This window comes from Trametes versicolor, assembly GCF_000271585.1.
Source record: "Trametes versicolor FP-101664 SS1 unplaced genomic scaffold TRAVEscaffold_9, whole genome shotgun sequence".
Taxonomy (NCBI): Eukaryota; Fungi; Basidiomycota; class Agaricomycetes; order Polyporales; family Polyporaceae; genus Trametes; species Trametes versicolor.
Genome location: NW_007360329.1, coordinates 1,441,726 through 1,461,537, shown reverse-complemented (window position 1 = coordinate 1,461,537; position 19,812 = coordinate 1,441,726). Strand labels below are relative to the sequence as shown.

At 60.0% G+C, this 19,812-nt stretch overlaps 5 protein-coding genes across 5 annotated transcripts; 4 read left to right on the top strand and 1 right to left on the bottom strand.

Moving 5' to 3' along the window:
- Positions 1–3,277: 3,277 nt before the first annotated feature.
- TRAVEDRAFT_84145 (uncharacterized protein) lies at positions 3,278–4,258 on the top strand (the record flags this gene model as incomplete). The annotated part of the gene is made up of 1 exon (XM_008043298.1): positions 3,278–4,258. A coding segment is annotated over one exon (981 nt), but the record flags the coding sequence as incomplete, so codon positions are not given.
- Positions 4,259–8,048: 3,790 nt separating this feature from the next.
- On the top strand, positions 8,049–10,766 carry TRAVEDRAFT_130054 (uncharacterized protein; the record flags this gene model as incomplete). The annotated part of the gene is made up of 4 exons (XM_008043297.1): positions 8,049–8,276; positions 8,370–8,480; positions 8,554–8,991; positions 9,048–10,766. The coding sequence occupies 4 exons, from the start codon at positions 8,049–8,051 to the stop codon at positions 10,764–10,766; spliced, it is 2,496 nt and encodes an 831-aa protein (XP_008041488.1).
- A 600-nt stretch (positions 10,767–11,366) lies between these two features.
- On the bottom strand, positions 11,367–13,112 carry TRAVEDRAFT_50368 (uncharacterized protein; the record flags this gene model as incomplete). The annotated part of the gene is made up of 3 exons (XM_008042946.1): positions 11,367–12,243; positions 12,382–12,976; positions 13,043–13,112. The coding sequence occupies 3 exons, from the start codon at positions 13,110–13,112 to the stop codon at positions 11,367–11,369; spliced, it is 1,542 nt and encodes a 513-aa protein (XP_008041137.1).
- Positions 13,113–13,645: 533 nt separating this feature from the next.
- On the top strand, positions 13,646–14,168 carry TRAVEDRAFT_129269 (uncharacterized protein; the record flags this gene model as incomplete). The annotated part of the gene is made up of 2 exons (XM_008043296.1): positions 13,646–13,728; positions 13,967–14,168. 2 exons carry the CDS (start codon positions 13,646–13,648, stop codon positions 14,166–14,168), a joined length of 285 nt encoding a protein of 94 aa, XP_008041487.1.
- A 2,773-nt stretch (positions 14,169–16,941) lies between these two features.
- TRAVEDRAFT_22290 (uncharacterized protein) lies at positions 16,942–19,675 on the top strand (the record flags this gene model as incomplete). Its single annotated transcript, XM_008042692.1, has 12 exons — positions 16,942–16,979; positions 17,107–17,141; positions 17,237–17,331; positions 17,393–17,435; positions 17,518–17,610; positions 17,664–17,761; positions 17,823–17,862; positions 18,196–18,297; positions 18,411–18,469; positions 18,532–18,540; positions 18,613–18,650; positions 18,733–19,675. The coding sequence occupies 12 exons, from the start codon at positions 16,942–16,944 to the stop codon at positions 19,673–19,675; spliced, it is 1,593 nt and encodes a 530-aa protein (XP_008040883.1).
- Positions 19,676–19,812: the final 137 nt, after the last annotated feature.

The window sequence follows — 19,812 nt, the reverse complement described above, 5'->3', positions numbered from 1 at the left end:
CAGAGGCCTGTTCTTGTTGGTACTGTAGCAGCTGATTGAGACTTGTCCAACGTAGTAGTGAGCACAGGGATGCAGGAATCCATATCGTATCGTGTGCAGTGCGCAATACTATGATAGCGGCGATTACCTGATAGTCAGTAGTCAGTCAGTATCATCACTGATAGTGAATTTGTAGTACATCAGAAATCTCACCGACGTTTTATCGTCTGCCATGGTCACCGCGCTAGGCGAGCACCACAAACCGCTTCGAAATGACGTCGACGCTCGCAGCTGGGAAGTCTCAAGCTTAAGTGCTGGAAGCTCGGCCTACGTATGCGGTGACGGGTAAGACGTAAGTATCGCTACATGTAATATATAGCTGGTGTACAGATCGTCGTCTGAGCTTAGAATCTTTAGTTACCGGCGCTTGATCAAAACTTTGAAGCGCCTATTAAAATACCTCTTGAACTGACACCGAGAGTATACTGTACCTACGCCTTCGAAATTCGGGGCTGACGCAAGTCTCATCCGGGCTTTCCATGCCCTAGCGCAGAACACGAGGGTAGATCGGCCTTCATCACACAGGTGTGGTATGTCTCTGCGCCCATCACTATTGTTCCTCACGAGGCCAATTCAAAACAGCCACCGTGACCAACCTACTACCACTTGGACGAAGTGCCTGTACATAATTAGAGGCCCCCGTGAGTACGTGGCACAGCGCGCGAGCACGAAGCACTCACCGACCTAGAATGGCTCTCCTGAGCTGCTGACATCCAGTATAACCATATTTAACCGCCACTTGCCTGATGCTCGCACACACGAGCATCGATCCGGGGACACCATCGGGAAGCATGTCCGGTACGCGAAAAGCACCTCGCGAGGTACGTATGGACGTCCAGAGATTAGACAACGCTACGTCCATAGACGGCACTCACCCAGGCCAACAAGGACCCGGGTGGCACCGTGTGTTCGCGCACGACATTTACCGGAGACAAGTGACCCCTACCTTCCGTCACCCGCCGGAGTCGAACACGGCATTGACAGGGCCCTGGCGGTTAGCGCACCACAACCGTGCAGCCTTGAGGCGAGGAACGACTCCCGCTCGGTCCCCGCGGTCAGTCGACTCGTATAATAAAGCGAAAGAGGCAAGGGCCCTACTCCCTGCGCGACCGATAGCCGCCCCGCCGTCGAGATTGAATGTGGGCACGTCAGGCAGGCTGCGCAAGCGTCAAGATAGCCGGGGGATTCCCCGCACAATTTCATCATGCCTCGCCCGCGCGGGGTCAGCTGGTTCGCGGGCTGGACGCTGGACGGGCCCCTGGATGCTCGAGGGGGGCGCGTTTGGGGTACTGGGACCCATGGGCGCGGTCTGCTCTCGTTATTGCCTCGTCGAGCGGCCGGCGTAGGAGAACAGAACGCGGTTGGTGGCGCATCGATTCTGCTGCATCGTGCCGCCTGTGCAGCCGCTCGGGTCCGCAGAAGGCAGAAGGCAGCATCGACGCTCGCAATGGCAACGGCACGAACTCTCAGGCTCGACCCACCGCTCCAGCTGAGACCCGGCGAGATGAGCAGCGGGTGCAGTCGCGCCTCACCGACAGAAACTGTCAGCGACTTGGTAGGTCAGAATATCCAGGAAAAGGAGGGGCGTAGCCAGGGGTCCTGTTCGTGCTTACTAGCCGCACAAGGCAAGTTACGCCTGCGCAACACGGCGGCGAGCGGCGACCTGCGTGCTAGAGTTTTTGTCGCAGAGTTTGCGCTCAGCGAGCACTTGGCATGTGTCTTATCACGCGCAGTGGGTCTTGTTTAGGGCCGAACGGCGCGGGAGCGGTAGGGGATGGCCGGTGGATTTGTGGGCGTAACCGTCTTGTGCATGTGCACGAACGGAGGTCAGGGCGCACAATCGTTTTGGAGAGCAGACCAGAACACGCTGGGGGTTCAGATAGGTTTAGATGTGGGATGATGCGTGCCGGACCGAAGGGAGAGATGGAGGATGGGACGGCTGCGGTTCCACTAGGTGCCTCCAATGATCTGATGAGTTGAGGGCCCCGGGAGCGCTATTGCCCAAAAGCGTATTTCGATGCTGGCGTCGCGAACTCGAACTTGTGGGCGGCACTTGGGAGAATCGCTGTTCGATCGGTTGCGCGATCGGTTGATGGGAGGTGTGTACCCCGATTCACCTGCTGTTGCCAGCGCACACTCACTCGACGGGGTCGTTTGGGCAACGCCGCGCAGGGCAGCAGCAGTCAGAGGTGCGCTGGAGGTGCGGAACGCCCGTGGTGTGTTCCTTGGATGCTGACAGGGGGCGCCAGGCAGCGAGAGAGGGTTGGGCTGGCAGTGGGCACGGAAATGATATGATGATACAGGGCAGGCGCCTGTACAAAACGCAATCAGACCACAGCCGCACCCGACCGATCGTGCCCAGTGTGCCGGATCTGTGGCACTCATCTGGCGAGTTGAGTAAGACCCTCTAATACCCCGTGGGTGCTGGCAGAGAGGGGTGGGCGGAGTTTTACGGGGACCGGGCAGAGGGCGCGGGCGTGCAGCGAGCGTGCGCGGGGCGGGTGGGGACGACGAGGCGTTGAGTAGGACGAAGGAGAAAGCCCGGACACCAGGGGTGGGACATGAAGAGGTCGCGTATCGAGCCGGGCTCAAGAAGCAGGCTGGAAGCGAGGCGTGGGGACGACGGGCGAGCGCAGAGGGGGGGCCTTCTTCGTGACTGTCGACTCCTCCCGCCGTCGTCGCGTACGCCTCGCTCTCGCTCTCCCTCTCCGGGATGTCTGTTCCTGCGCTGGGGTCGATCTACCGGGCGGGGAAGGACCCCAAGATACTGGACTGCGACCATTTCTGCGAGGAAGTCGGGCCCGATCAGGCCTGCCAACGTCAACCGGATCCAGATGGTGCTCCTCCTGCTAATGCTATATTCACCCATGACCCCCGCCTTTCCAATAAGGGCCCCTGCCAGCCCAACCTCAGCCTCAATCTCCAGCTCGCGCACCATCTCCCTCCCCAGCCTGAGCTCCCCCACGCCTCGACGCCCCCCGCACCGACGGGCATCGTGAACGTCATCTACCTCCTCCATGCTACTCCCCGTACCACTCTAAAGATGCCCGTTAGCAGTGAGTCTACCCTCTCCGTGCCCTTCCACCCCCCAGCCCCTGTCCCCCTCACCCCGTCCGCCGCGCGTGCAGAACGTTCGCGCAACGTCGACCGTGTCTTCACCTTCGGCTCGCTCGAGCTACTGGGTCTCAACCGCGATGTCCTCAAAACCATCAGTGATTTCTGTCCCCCCGGTGACGCCCTCCAGCTCGCCATGACCTGCAAGGATGCGTATGAGCTTGCCATGCCCCGCGTCCTTGCCGACGTTTCCATCGGCGACCCCGGTTTCGACGACGGCCCCGACAGGCTGTCTAAATTCTGCCACTTCATGCTCGCAGATCCCCACCGCCGCATCAGACACCTCCGGGCCCTCCGCCTCCTCGAGGGCGCCTTCGCGCGCGTCCACTACGTGCGCAATAGGGAACGTCTCGAGGCAGACTTCTCGTCTGCAGAAGTTCTCGCAGACCTCCTTCGCCAGGCCGACAATCTCCGCGTAATCCACATCCGGGACGCCGAACCCCTCTTCCAATTTAACCCGGCCGTCTATGAGGCGCTCGCGCAGCTGTCGTCCCTGAAGGAGCTCTCGCTCTACTACATCGGGAACTCGACGCTCAAGGCGATATCGCAGCTGCGCAGCACGCCCGCGCTCATCGAAAACGGCCTGTGGAAGGATGGCCCACGGCCGCAGGGCGACATCACGCCATTCAGCAATTTCGTCGACTCGGTCAAGCACCTGAAGCTCTGGGAGTGCGGCTGCATGCTCGAGAGCATCGTCGACCGCCACGTCTGGCCGAACCTGCACACGCTGGATATCGGGGGCCGGATTGCCAAGCTGTCCGAGCTTGCGCACGCGTTTCCCAACCTCCGGCGGCTCACGTTCTACCTCGAATTCTCGGTGAAGCAGGAGACCGGGCCCGCTGCCTGCTGGCCTGAGCTAGACTATCTCGAGACGAGCGCGCCTATCCCGTCGTTCCCGTCACCCGCCCGGCGGCTGCAGCTGCAGTACCCGATCGGAGCGACGCCCGGGTCGCACAATTCATCGGACCTGAAGACGCTCCCGCTCATGGAGCACGCCAACCCGGTGGTGCTGTCAATCACAGTGTCGGAGGCCGTGCCGCTGACGATGCTCGAGCGCATGAAGGGCGCGATGCCGTCGCTGCGCTACCTCGAGCTCGTCTACACCGACGCGTGCGGGCGGTCAGGCGTGCGGTGGCCCGCGTTCCAGGAATGGGTGGTGCGTGCTCGTGTTTGTGGCGCGTGGGGGACGTCAGACAAACTCACCGGACTGAATACAGGGACGGAATATCTACATCCTCCGCACGACGGCGATCGTGGGCCTCTGCATCGGATACACGGGCGCCGACGACTCCGCCTCGGATTCCGAGACGCGTGCGGCGCGGTACCTGAGCCTCGCGCGCACGCTGACGCGGAACATCAAGTCCCTGCAGTACGTCGGCGTGGGCCTGCAGGACGACACGGGGGGCATGTACGCGCTCGACTGTACGTGGTTCCGGGTCGCCTCGCGCCCCGCGGACGTAGACGTGGTGCCGGTCCTGGAGACGCTGCCTGCGGTGGAGGGAGAGCGGGTGAGGGAGGCGCTGCAGCTCACCCCGCGGCCGACATGACGCACACCCACGGTCGGTGGAACGTCTGATTTTTCGTGCGGTGGCGGGGGCACAGACGCCATGGTGCGGTTTCCGTGACGGCGCAGCACTCCCGTCACCCACCTTCTTGTACGACTTGGCTGCCCGATATTTTTTGCGCTGTGTGCTTGACGCCTGGTGTTACGACAGAACGCTCGTCCGGTACAGTAGCACGTGTATGTCTCTCCCTTCGTTTCATTATGACCGCCACAACGATTGTCTGTCTTACCGTGTACATGTTTAGCTCTCTGGCCGTCTCACCCTGTACTTAACCTATGCTTGGAGGTCTCTTCTTAGTGGAAACGTAGCATCGTCGCACACATGGCGGGTTTGTGCTAAATACGTAGTGTACCGTAGTCGCTGGCTGGGTTCCCTCTCGATAGACGTTCGAATATGTGCTAGGATCTGCTTCTTGTCGCTGCGGCGAAACCTATACCTTTACCACTGTGGTTTCATAGTTCTGCTCTAGGTGCGCTCATCGGGTGTCCGCGAGGGTGTAGGCCGTGATTCTGTAGTCAACCTGAAAATATACTTGACTTGGTAAAGGCCAAGGGGCGACTTTGCGGTAGTTCGGGTGCGGTGGACTTTAGGGCCATTACGACGGAGCCTTCGCACGAGTCAAACTACTCAGCGACTTACCATAGTACTGGCCCGAACCACACGCCACATGGGAGTAGTTTCAAACGGTGGGACACAAGTTACATAAGTCCGAGAGTTGCAGGTCTGGATGCCCCCTAAAACCGAACAGTACTTGGAAGAGATACCAGACGAGTGAAAGGTACCAGATGTTGGATGATCCGCGAGTGAGTACTAGAGTCAGCTCGAGGACACGCAAGGATTTCGGACTCGGACTACCACGGCTACGACGCTATCGGGCGTGTGCACCATAGTACCTACCCTGTGCTCGACCGAAGTAACATCCATCAGTGTGTTCGTGCGCTCTCACGATGAGAATGATAAAACGGCGTTCACACCTGCATGGGAGGCACTTACTAAGTGTTGTCGCTAGCCAGTTGTGCCTGCAGATGGTATACAGCGGTAAACAAGCAATTCGTCCATCGATGGCATCGCCTGGAATAGGACAGGCGCATATATGGGCATATATGATTTCCCTTCGCTTGTATGCTCATATAACAGGCTTACCTTCCAGTATTTACTCCAAGGACGAGTCGTAAAGTGCATCGCATCTCGTCGCGGCCGGTCCTTGCGTTATAAACTAACAGAAAACCGCATGGTGAATGCCGAGACAGCGAGGCCTTCCATGCGGCGAAAACTTACACTTACTGTTACCATGACTGAGCGATGTACCAGTCACCGATACATCGTTCAGCCCATTTGATACTAGACGCCACTGCAATACTCAGAGGGTGGAGCGTCTCCCTACTCACGCGTCCATGAATTCTGCAGATGCACCCTTCTGATATTGGGCGAACGGCGAGGCCCGAACCTGTCCCAAGTTACATGTCACCGACAGAGGGACCTCACCGGGGCCGTCATGGTCGGAAAACAGAGGGCCTATGGATGAGCTCATAAGAGGTAGAGGAGGTTGGATTTGAGGTCGCCTCCGCCGAGGGTAGCTGACCGCTATATGCGCGAAATTTTGAGCCAAACGTAGAGATCGGTGTACTCACGAAATATGAGCTCGCTGCAGTCTACCGAGCGCGGAAAAAATCCGACAACGTCGACGAGATGGATGATTGCAACTTGAAGCCAGGACGGGGAACGAAGGGGGTGCGAGGTGAGAGGATTGGAGGGAGGCAGAAACTTGAGTGGATCCAATGCGAAGGCGCCGGGATCTCGCCTCTATGTACCAGGACGTGTGGTTTCGCGATCGTACTCGCGTCCTGGCACCAGTCTACGCTTCGACCTATGTTACAAAGATGTCAGAATATGCCCGAATCGGGATAGAAGAACGAGAACAAATGATAGAAGAAGCAAAACAGGCGATCAGCTCTCCGCGTGGCGCGTCGATCTCGGACGAATTCCTCGGGGTAAAGTATTCCGTCTGACGCGCCTTCAACTTACGCGCTTCGTCGCTCCACAACTACTGGTAGCGAGAGATACGTGCGGTCGACTGCTGCTGTCAAGGCCTCCGCGCAGTTTCATCTGTAATCATTGTGGGGCCGAGTACGGAAGGGCTGCTCGTGATGGGTGGCTCGGGCCGGGCGAAGTCGAGAAGCGAGAAAGAAAGAGACCGAATGAACGGACATGCCTGGAGCGCAAGAGGTTCTGCCCGGCGGATTCAGACATGTCGGCGAGAGGAGTTTCGTAGCACGATGCGCGTCGGGTCCGACGCGTCGCGCGATTGACATGCTTCGCGGGCGCTCGTGATCGTGCGGTGCCAATTTGGGATGCCGGAGGCCTGTCTTCACGTTGTTCCGGCTTCCTGCGAGCAAATGCTCTACAACAATCGTGCGTAAGTACTATACAATTCCATAGAACTCATCACTGAGTAGACATATATGCTGATACCATGTGCTCCAGGTCGGTGCAGATATTAATAAGGTGAATAGTATGGCTTAGCTTGCATTCGACGGTTCTAGAGCGGCTTCAAGCGCTCCAACACTAGAGCACTTATACTTGCTTCAGAAAAGAGCTAGTACAGATTAATAGACATTCACTCGAGATGTTGAGAAAGACGTTGAAGCGGGACTTACTAGTGTTTCGCCGCAAGCACTCCATGAGCGGAATAACATCCGATATGGGCACGCAGTATCTGTACCCAGTTTCACCTGTGTCCAGTGACAGCTGAGAAAGCTTATGAATACCCCAGTCTCAAACATTTACAGCGGAATACAGAGCCAACGTTTTTGACCTGTGCTTAGAAGTGATGTTGCCTCGTGATCCCAATATTCCCCTTCGCTGCTGTGGTAGCTGAGACCCCAGCATCCGGAAATCCATCCAATATATCCCACGGGCTGGGTAGAAGGAGCTGATATCAAAGACTGCTTTGAAAATGCGAAAGCTTCATCCAAGGCTTCATCATGGAGGTTTGTGCATGGCCTTCGCAAGTCAGCGCCTAATGGGCGCTTAAGAGCTCGCAGTGTTCTGATGCGGATCGTACCTGCCACTTGGTGCCCCGGGGTATGATGTGCATGTCGTAAAAGTATGTCTAGCAAAGGTTCCAGGCAAGCTCTCGACCTCAGCATGCTCGTGGTCAGCACACATGATGCGGAGGCAGGTGGAGTGCGCAAGGCGCTCCCGCGTGAGTGTTCGTCCATATCGGGAAGGTGCCACGTGGTCCGAGTCAGAAGTAGCCAAACATCAACCAAACAAAGCCCAATCCTGTAACCGTCCTCCTCGAGCTCGTCGTTGACGACGACGTGCACGATGCCTGCCCCCTTTTCCACCCCGCACGCCCCCGTGCCCCTCCCCGCACTTTACCTCTATCCTCTAAACGACACTTTCATCCCGAAACACATCTCTCTTGCCTCAAACCAGCGCGTCAAGATCGGCCGCCAGACGAACGCGAAGACCGTCCCCCAAGAGCGCAATGGCTACTTCGACTCCAAGGTTCTCAGCAGACAGCACGCAGAGGTGTGGGAGGACAGTGGGAAGGTGCGTCGTCGCTCCTGGGCTGGCTGCCCCAAGGCGGGAAAACGCGTCGGGGACTGACACGAACCACTTGTCTTTCTGGGTCACGTCGAGAAGATCTTCATTAAAGACGTGAAAAGCTCCAACGGCACTTTCATCAATGGCGAGCGGCTCAGCCCCGAGGGGCTTGAATCCGACCCATACGAGCTCAAGTCAGACGACGTCGTCGTACGTATCATCAATCACCGTTGACCCTGCGGGGCCCGCGTCTTTGTGTCTTACGCCGCCCTCCGCCCCTCAGGAATTTGGTATCGACATCGTTGGCGAGGACAACAAGACGATCGTGCACCACAAGGTCGCAGCGCGCGTCGTGTGCGTTTTCTCCGAGCTTGAGGCGCAGGCCGCACAACGCGCCGAACAGAACCCGCAGGGCTACCTGGGGCAGATGTCCAATCAGCCCGGCGCTGGAAATAGTGCATTCAACTTCGCCGGCAACGGCCAGGGTAGCTCAAATGGCCAGGCGGGCCCTCAGAGGCGACCGACGCTACAGCCGCAGGGGCTCGTCGGCATGGGCGGTATGGGTGGGAACGTGCGGGCACCAGGGAAGAGCGGTCTCACATTCGACCACATTTTGAGCCGACTGCAGGGAGAGCTCCAGAAGAGTAGGGAGACAGGTGCCGAGCTGCACTCGTTGAGCGGCGGACTCGCAGAGATTCATGACACGCTCGGTGGAAACCTTGTAGGTTCTCTCGATATATGCCGCTCGGGTGATGTACTGACAATGCCGTTTCTTAGCCACCCAATCTACCACCATATCCTTCGACGTTGCCGCCCGTCGTACCGCCACAACCTGGTCGGCCATCAGACGAGGCACAACACGAACCGCAGCGGGAGGCTTCGCCCGCCGTGTCTGAGCTACAAGCTCAGCTGCTGGAGACTCAGCGATCGTTGACAGATCATGTCGACAAAGTCCGTGCGCTCGAGGGCATGCTTGCAGAGCACGATGCGATCAAGCAGGAGGTCAACTCGCTTCGCGATGCGATGGAGGAGCGAAAGCGGGAGATGGAGTTGTTCCGGTTCGGCTCCCAGAGCGACAGGCGGCGCTCACACGACGACGATACCTCGGATGATGACGACGACGATGCGCGAAGCATTGCAACTGTCACTCCTCATGAGCTCGAGCCAGTCGATGAGGTTGATGAGGAACAGGTTGCCGCTGAGGAGGAGGAAGAGCGGCGAAGGCGGCGGGACGAACTCGGCCGACCTCGTACACCTGAGCCGACGGGTATGGGCCTCTCCGAGTACGAAGACGACCAGGAGCACGACCAGGACCGCTACCGTAAACGGCCTGTCGCCGACCTGCGCGCACGGTCCCGCTCGCCGCAGCCCACCGCGGCACCCGCCATTCCTGATGAGCTGACTGAGCGGCTAAACGCCCTCGCTAAGCAGCTTGAAATGGCACTCGAACTCTCACGCTCATTGGAGGCCCAACACGCTAGCGCACAGTCGACGATCTCCGCCCTCGAGGCCAAGGTCGTCTCGCTGGAGTCCCTCGTGCAGGATACACAACAGGAGGTACGGCTGCAAAGCAATGTCACCGAGCGTCTCGTGCATGAGACGGAGGCTGCGGCAGCTGCTCGCCAGGTGGAGTCCTCTGTTCCGGATGCGGCACTCGAGGCCGTGCGGGTACAGGAACGCGAGTCTCTTACGACGATGTTCACGGAGTGGAAGAAGAACGTCGAGGGCCGCTGGAGTAGCGTTCAGGAGGACTGGAACGAGGAGCGGGAACGCCTTCGTCGGGCAAAGGACGAATGGGAGAGCCGCATGCGTGCCGCGGAGGATACCATCACGAGCGCAGCGAACAAGGTCGAGTCAGGCCTGCTCTCACTTGCGTCCTTTCAGGCCCAACAGCAGCACGGCCTCATGAACGGGAACGCGAAGCCTCACTTGAGCGGTGGTCTGGTCACGCCTCCAAGCCCGAGGAGTCTGTCCGCGGAGTCAACGCGGCCACGATCGCGCCGAAAACGTGTCAGCACGTCAAGGGGACGGACTCGCTCGAGATCTCTCTCTCCTGGCCCTGCTGTTGATGAACCGGGACGTGTTGAACGTGACGGTGACAGCGAGGCATCCTACTCTGGCTCTGGACACCGGCGGCGATCACCATGGGCAGTCGACGACTCAAGCGACTCGGAGGGTCACCATCCCAGCGATCGGGAGCGGAACAGCGACGGCTCGACAAAGAGCAAGATGCCCTTCCCCATCACCCCCGAGTCTTCCGTTGTCAACCAGCCTATCTCGACAGCAGCTAGTGTCGTGTCTGGAGCCACAACAGACCCGCGCGCACACAAGCCTCCAAAGGATGGCGTAAGTTCCGCTGTCGCTCCCCATACCCCTCCCCCTAATCTTGCGCTCCAGTACCCCTACCACAACTTCTCTGCGGCGGTGGGTGTTGCGGTCCTGGCGGTGGCAGCAGCAGCAGTCGCATGGCGAGTGAAGCCGGAGTTGTCAATATAGACAGCAGCAGCGACCGAAGCAAAAACGGCTATGTACCCTCCTATGTAGGTGACGTCTATCGTCCATCCTCCCGGCGCGTCGCACCTCTCCCCCTCCGACCGCCCTCCCTCCGCCCCGCAATATCCCGGAATTCTCAGCCTTTCGCTTTCGCCGTCCTCTCTATGACGCGTCTTGCCTGGATACTTCCTCTCATCCTTCGTCCCCTTCCTCTCTCACCTGCCGCGCCTCGCGCCAGAGCCCGACCCTCCTTCAGCATTTCTACTATCGCCGCATACGCATATGTAAATAGCTTCTCTCCTCTCGTCGTCGTCTATGTCTCTCTTCGGTTCGTATTTAACGACCCCCTAATGACGACCTCTATATCTTATGATCTCCCCCGCATTAGATGAGGTGTGTCTGTCTGTGCGCACGACATGGCGCTTGCCGATGACTTATGGCTCGGCAATAAGATACCCTGAGCTATGACTGGAGGACTTGAATACAATCCCTCCTCTCACTGAACGCGAAACACGAGATATATCCGCGAAAACTAAAACCAGGGTGAGTGAAAAGAGCAAGTACACGGCGGTTCAACTTCAGAGGTGCCCAGTTGATGGATCACTAGCTGTCTCCTTTGCTCTTCCTCTTGTCCTTTTTCCGCTTGCGCTCCTGCTTCTCGTCCGCGTCCGCTGGTTCTAGCACCGGCGCCGCTAGTGCCTCAGCCTCCTTCCTCCTCCGCTTTTCCTCCTTCCGCCTCTTACGCTCCGCCTTCTCGTCCCCGTCGGCCGCCTCTAGTGCGGCGTCCGCGGCGTCCTCGTCCTCTGCCCCCGCCTTCGCTTTCCCTTTCTTGTCCTTCTTATCTTTCTTGGACTTCTTTTCCTTCCGCGTTTCCGGCGCGTCAACCTGGGCAGTCTCGACCTCCTCCGCGGATTGTACGGCGACAACCTCCGTTGTGACCGTAGCTGTGGTAGATGCCTTCGCGAACATCGCCGCGAACTGCATGCGCGACCCGCTCCCGATCCCGCCAAGCCCGCCACGCACTTCCTGCGCCTCCTCGACGGTGGTCTCCACGCGCAGGCGCGACGCGCCCAGCCCGATGCGCGGGCGGTCCGCGTAATCATCGAGCTCTTCCTCCCGCGGGGTCACGGGGGAGGCAGGGGTAGCCGCGCCCGAGGCCGCATTGCTCTTTGCGGCGAGCTTCTCCTTGAAGTAGTCCATGACGCTCTTGCTCGAGACGGTGAGCTCCTGCAACTTGAGCTCCTCCTTTGTCGGGCCGGGCGCGGGTGTGGGAGAGGCGGAGGTGCTGGGCCCGGGCTCGTAAGGTGTGGATGGGAAGGGCGTGGAAGAGAAGCCGGAGTAGGGCGTCGCGGAGCCGGATGCGGCGGCGGAGGGCGCAGTGCTGGGGTCGGGCGCAATACCGAGGATCTCGGCTATGGCGGAGGCGGACTTGGAGGCGAGGTTCTTGGACGCCATGTGCCTGGCGCGATGGGGGCGCGGTCTGTAGGGTTATCGGTTAGCAAAAGAAGGCAATAAAAGTTCCGGGGCAAGTAAGATAGAATCGCAGGCTGTGTGTGCCGTGCCTAGCAGATGCGGTGCGTATGCTTCGAGATGGGTTCAAGTTGAGCAAAGGACTCACGCTTTCGACTTCGTCGGGGCAGCGGCGGGATGCACAGCAGGCACGACGGCCGCCCTGCTCTGCGAGGTGGGGGCGGGTGTGCTCTCGCCTGAGCTTTCCTGCTTCTTCTTTTTCTTCTTGTCCTTCTTGCTTTCCTCTTCAGCGTCCGAGTGGTCTCCGGAGGACTTGCCCTTTCTGCGTTTCCTCTTTCGCTCCCCCCCGTCATCCTCTCTAGCTTCTTTCTTCCGCTTCTTCTTCGACTTTTTCTCGTCTCCGTCGGACGACGAGCCCTCCTCCGCCTCCTCCGTGTCCTGCATGGTGCCGGCACCCGCCCCAGGCCCGGCGCGCACGAAGCCGTCCACCTTCATCGCGACCTCTTCCTCCTCCTGCACCGTGCCGTTCGCAGCGTTCAGCCGCTTGAGCAAGTTCTCAAAATCCTTGTTCTGTTTCCACGCAAGGCCCTCCTGGCTGTTGCGGTGGTCCGCGCCGATGCCGAGCATGTCCAGCTTCTGCGTGACGGAGATCGCCTGCTTGCGGCCGTCTCCGTCTACACCGAGGCCCTGTGAGGAGTCCCAGCCGAACTTCGCGAGGTACGCGGCGCCGAACTTGTTTGCATCTGAAGACGGGAGTACAGGCACTGGTCAGGGAATTGAAAGCACGGCAGAGATCGCAAGGGGCGCACCGTTTGCCCAGTTCAGGTTGCGCGGGTCATTTGGAATGCGCTGCTTTGTTTTTCTGCCGGAGAGACCCATGCTGCTGAGTGCCGCGTTAGGAAAACGGAGGTGGCTCTGAGAACGTCGTGCGCAAGCAGCTGCACTTGCCGGTTCGAGCACTCGTATGGGCGCTAGCTGAATTTTGGTGTGACTATCTGCGTGACAGAGGTAACGCCTAGAAAGTTAGCGCTGGCGACATGCTCTATCGACCGACACTCATGTGCGCTGTTACTTGAACCGACTCGGACTTGTCTTCGTCTCTCCAACTTTCTCGTACTGTGTCTTTGTCTATCGGGCCTTTCGGGGCCCTTGTACTCCGCTGGAAGCTTTACTGTTGCCTAAGTTTGCGCGAATGTCTGTCAGGAATGCTGCTTACTAGGCTCGCGGGAGTTTTCCGCCACGATGGGGCTCCCTCACGGCACCAATGACGATTTGGTTCTTCCCTTGACCTCCTTTGTACCTCCTCTTCCTGCACATCCGCTATCTGCTCAATTGCCTCGATAACTGTCCAACTACCTCTGCCACTCCCCGAGCAGAACGTTCACGGCAGATTCAGAACCTCAACGTTCATCATGTCTTCGCTTTCTCGTCAAGATGCCGAATCCCAAGTGCGCTCCTGGGGCTTCTCTACTGTTTACACGTGGACGGATGGCCCGTGAGTACGCATACACCTGCCTTCCTGCGCCTCCCTTCGATTTCCACCCCTTTTTCGTGTTACTACCCCTCCCGACGCGGTGTGAACTCGAGAGCTTAACTTGAACTTTGCTTCTTCTGCCGCTTGCCGAACCGCAACTGCCGCACGACAACCTCTCGCGCCCCTCGCGCTTGCGTCTCGAACGCTTCGTGCCGCACCCATTGCTTGGACCGTACGGACTTCGGGATCTGGCTACCAGGGACGCCCACTACCCGCCACACCAGCACAGCGGCCTCACCACGCACCTCATCCTTTCGGGGGAGTTCACCGTCACCTACCCAACCGAAGATGCTGGGAAGAAGGAGACATTCGGACCTGGCGCGCGCATCGACGTTCCCGGTGGAAAGGTCCATGAGGTATGGATGGGACCGCACGGGTGCACGTACGTGATTGGGGAATAAGGAAACTCGCGGATGCGTTCGGAGCCTCGAGGCGTGCTTTACAGTCTTACAGTACGTTTTCTCTGCTCGGATCGGCGTTGTACGTGGATGACCGACGACAGCGTACGATTGGGCCGGACAAGTCTGATGCGGGGCGTGGATCGCCGAGCGGACAAACGCCTGGTGGCTCCGCTGTGTCGTACTCGGGCCTCGCCGTGCTTCGCGAGCCACTTACGCTGTCACTTCTGGAAGACACACGCTTTACGAGACACATCGGAGGAGAAAAAAAATCGCATGAATTCCCGAGCACCATGGAACCCCGCCAGACAAGCATACACCCGCGTGCCGCACGCCACGCGCCGGCGACCCCCACAAGCTCCGCGCAGCACGAATCGGAGCTCAGATGAACCACCAGACGGACTCGTTCTCGCCTTGCGCGCCGGCGAGCGTTTCGAAGCGCACGCGCCGGTCCCCCTTGAGCGCGGCCATTGACTGGGACGGGGTTGGGGGAGTCACGCGAACCTCGACCCCGCCCGCCCCGTCCGTGGCGATGATTACGTTCACGGACGACCCTTGGTTGACTTGCGGCGTCTGCAAGTCCGGGGAGCCGTCGATGCTGTCATCGGTGTCCGGGTCGCTGTCCTCCCCGTCGGACTTGGTCTTCTTCAGGATGCTCACGGGGAGTTCGCTGGAGGCGCGCGGTTTATCGGGCTGACCGCTCTCGAGGTCGGCAGCCTTCTGGCGGATCTCCATCTGCTTCTGGTGTGCACGCGCGAGGGCGGCGGGACGCGAGCGCCAGACGACGACCACGGTCGAGACGAGCATGGCGGTGAGTACGAGGAGCACGAGGATGAGGCCGACGATGATGCCTGCGAATGACGTCAGTATATGCCGTTGGGCGCGATCTGCGGAGGTAAAGAGGCGCACCTGGGGTGAGTCCGAGGTGATATTCGACCATCTTGAGGGCGTTTGCTGGGCCGAGGAAGGAGCGGAAGTGTTACGGAGGGGGTGCGGAGGTGGATCGGGAGCGGGAGAAGGATCCTATTCTCTGGCCCCGGTGCGCCGTCTTGTATTTTCTGCTCATCGCGGCTGACGGCGAGGTCAGAGGCTGGCAGGATGTCACTGGCAGCGAGCGCAGCGGCGGCTGACTGCGAGCATGTCCTCGCGATCGATCGTCGACGCGTCGCGTCACGCGTCTTGCACGTGATCGCCACCCACAAAGCCTCGTCGAATTTCGCTCGAATTTTACGACGGACAGCCCCTTGTCCGGACCAGTTAACCCACGGACAACCCCCATTTGACTTATCTGAGTCCACATGCCAACTCTCGTCCGTGTCGGATCTGATGTCGTCGTTGGGTGATACATGAACAAGTGCGCGCTATCACAGGCCCGAAACGCCTTACAGCAGCGTTTGTCGGGAGCCGGGCGAGGTGCGGTGCCGCTAGCCCTGCACCGTGCCTTGGATCATGTTCATCATCCCCTCACGACCCGCCCGCCGTTGTTACCATCGTCAAGCTCGATCTCATAAATCTCCTCGAGCCGGACCAACAGCGAGGACGGTTCCTGAACACTTATCGCTGCAGAACCGTGGCCCGATCCTCCCGCCGAGGAACGCGCACCGACGGCGCAGCTCCAGATCTTCCTCTCGCGCACCTGCGCGCGCCGTCCGGCATCCCGCGTTTGCACTTCGCGCCGACCCGTCTGCTGCCGTCTGGTTGTATGACTGTACATACAAGACGCCGTGTGCTGTCTGTCGCTTCCAATACGCCGATCTTCTATCCGGGCACGCCGGCAGAGCCCAGGCAGGAAGTCTACATGCGTGCTGGGGCGGAGCTGTCGTAACACACGAATGTCGCGCGAGAACGACGGCGACGTGTTGGGCGCGACAGGCCGCTGGCAGAAGCGGCGCAGCGAAATCCTGCTCATGTCCGCAGAGGTCCGCAGACGAACAAAGATTTTATCGCGAAGGCGGGCGTGTGCACAGGCCTGGATCTGCGATGGGCCTTGCGTTTCCGGCGGCCCGGCTCGCTCGTCATATGCATCCGAGCGTCCGAATTCGCTTGGGCGGGGTGGTGAACGTAGAGCCATGGTGGCGCGCGCCCCGGTGCCTCTCTTTGCCCCGGCTGCGATTAGCAGGAATTATGGTGAGTGGCGACTGCATTTCACGAGCCAGACAGTGTTGAGACACAGGACATGTCTTGCCCTGTCTTGCCGCCACCGGTGGACGCGTCACAGGCAATGCACAGACGTCAGTGATGGATTTGCGAGACGCGTGTGGGCTGGGGCGAGGGTGGGAGGATGAGCACGGATTCGAAGCCGGGCTGATGGAGACTGAATGGAACAAACTGGGGTGGGCTGATGGGAGCGGAGGAAGGTCAGCGGGCTCGCGCGAAGCCTTCCGGGCGGGCGGCTGCTGGCAGGGCGATACACGTGCGGGCGTGGGTGGGCGCGTTCTCTGCCACAACGAGGTCGCGCCCCGCAGCCCAGGAATTGCACGCAGAGATTAAGTGGCAGCCTTGAATTATTCCCGACAAAATGCGTTAACGCCTTCCCCGCCCGCCCTCAATTAGACACCGGCGTGGAACGCTCCCAGCCCGCTCGGGTCCTCTTCCTGCCTCCGCCCTTCAAGCAGGGTTCGCACTCACGCCCGTCCCCACCTACGTTCTCTGCCTCCCTCCGCCATCTCGCTCCTTTCTTCGTTCTCCGCCTGCCATCCTGCTCTAGGCTCCTCGGCCGTCCCTTATAAGCCGACCCGCCTGTGCAAGGCGAGGACACCCAGTGTCTGCAGCAGCCATGTCCACCGAGCCGCTCGCGACCATGGCAGAACATCTGTGAGTACCGCAGCCCGCCGAATAAGCTACCTCGTCGACAAGCGTGCAATCCGGGATCGACCTCTGGACGCTGCGCGCGGTATCCCCGTCCTAACTTAATCGCTGATGGCCCTCACTTTTTTCGCAGGTTGGCCGCCAAGATGTTCTCCCTAGCTTCGTGTGGTGCGTCTTCTTGCAGCGAGCGCGTCTTGAGCGATGCGCTCGCGACCGAGACATGTCCGAGTTGTGTGCTGACGGAGCGCGCGCTTTCGCTGTAGTCATGCTTTTCTACGACATTGCCATCACCTTTGGCGACGAGGTCGAAAAGATTTGGAAGCAGCGCTTCACCGGTGCCACTGTCCTTTGGTTTATGGTGAGTACAGTACCCGACGCGCGACTGCTGTGCCGAAGGCTAACAGCTCGATCGGCACTAGAACCGCTACCTCTCCCCCCTCGGGTACATCGTCATTATCGTTTGTACGTAACCGCGACGGGCGCGCGCCCTCGCTTCCGCCCTCCCCGCCGCCACTAACGTCGGTGCCTTGCGCCGCTTGCACAGCTTTCCACGATCCTTCATGGTCCAAAGCTACATGTCAACGTTACGTCCTGTATCCCGAAGCACTCAAGATCGTCACCTCTACAGCTATCGGACGTGCGTACCCCTCTGCGCGCGCGTGCCTATTGAACGCTGACAGACGGGTGCAGTCATCTTTATCCTACGATTATACTCTATCTATTCCAAGAGGAATCTCATCCTCTATGTCTTCGGGACGCTCCTCGTAACAGAGCTCGCTGTCAAGATCGTACGTTGTTCTCCCGACCTCGTGTTGCATTGCAACGGCACTGACCCTGCATTCACAACAGTGGGCATTCACGGACGGCACCATGCTGGTACTCCCACCAGGTATGGACCCACAGGCTGCTGTGCCTGCCCCTATCCTCTTCATTGCCACTCACGCTGCATTCCGTCGTCAGGGTTCGTCGGCTGCATACTCACCGGAAGATCGTCACCGTGAGTACCAGTCCCGCGGGCGCGGCATGGCGCGCCCCCGGCCCTCTCTCACCTCCCCTGCCATCGGCCCGTGCTGACTGCGCCCCTCTTCGTCCTCTCCCATGTAGTGGCGACCGTATCATATACACCTGGGTAGCGGAACTCGTCTTTGGTAACGTCGCGTGCGCTCCTTCGAGCGTTCACACGGAATTCTGACACGGTTCCTTCTTTGTTTTCCTCGGGCAGACTCGGTCGTCTTCTTCGCGACTCTGTACCGCACGATCCAGCTCTATCGGCGCACAGTCATCGGCGAGGCACAATCGCTCATCACGATCATCATGCGCGATGGTACGTACCCGCTTTGCTGCCACAGCGGCCGTCGTTGGAATGCGCCGGTGGGCGGGGGCACTGCGGCCGCTTTCTTAGAGCGAGCAAACGTTAATCGCGCTGATCCCCCGCAGGTATCATGTACTTCGCGGCGATCTTCGTCTCGAATCTCGTAACGGTCCTAATTTTCATCGTACGTCCGCACACGCCCCACCCTCTTGCCGCGCGCCCGAAACTGACAACTTCTTCGTGTAGTTCGCTACGGTGAGTAGCGGTCCTGAGACCGCGCGCGTGTTGGGACTGATGCGCGGCATACCGTGCTGACGCTTTTAGCAGCCAGACCTCAAGGTCATCAACGCCTCTTTTAGCACCTTGTGAGTATTCCTCCACTCTCCATGCATCCGTCGTACTATAGCCGCACAAACCACGTCACTGACACTTCCCTTGCATCTCCAGGATCACAAGCCTGATGGTCTCCCGGCTCATGCTCAACCTGCGCAAAGAGGTGCTCCGGCGCGGGCCCGTCATGTCCTCGCACGGCGGGCGCGGCTACGGCAACGGGCGCACCGGGTACGAGGAGTCGTACCAGCTCACGGCCGCGCACGAGATGTCCGCCGCGAAGACGTTCCAGTCGAGCATCATCGGGAACCTCGGCGCGCCGATCATCACGTTCGAGCGCACTGGCTACGAGGACGAGTACGGGCTGTACGACGAGGACGACGAGCGCTCGGACCACCACGGGCACCAGATGTCTGATATGCGGAATAGCGATGGTGATGAGGAGGGGCGCGGCGACCTCGCGAAGAAGCCGTCGCTCACGACGTCACTCACCGGCGGCAGCGGACCCCTCCCGAAAGTGTTCGGGGGCAAGCGCCGCCCGCGAACCCCCGGCGACCCGCCAGAACACACGCGCTCGCTCCCCGGGCAGCTCGTCGTGCAGATGACAGAAGAGGTCGTCGTCGTCACCGAGGCCGCCGACCCGACACATACCCCGCTCCCGCCCCCGCCGCGCGCCTCGCGCTTCCAAAGCCAAAGAAGCCCGCCCGCCTCGCCCTCCCCCCGCACGCCCACGACCCCGCGCACGCCGCAGACGCCCCCCGCCTCCTCCCCACATACCCCGCGCACGTCCGAGTCCGCGTACTCGCAGTCCCAGTCCCTGAGCGCCCCGCGCTCCGCATACCCCTCGCGCCCGCCGCAGTCGGCGGGCGCGGTATACCCGCCGGCGTCGCCGCATGCGCCGGATTCGCCGCTGAACCAGGGGTACGACGCGCGCCCGCTGAAGGCGTCGCGGTCTGCGCAGGCTACCACGACGGCGACGACGACGCGGCGCTCGTGGGCGGCCCCGCCGTCGTGGAAACTTAGTCTCGACCGGGAGCGGGAGCGGAAGGGGACGTCATAGCGTTGGGGTGTCGCTGTGGCGATGCCGCGCGCGGGACACGCGGAGTCGTGTGCAGCGTCTTTGGGGGGTGGTTACTCTTATTATTTGGGTGGAAGGGGTGGTTGTAGGAGAAGGTGATCATATACGGACTGCGTGTA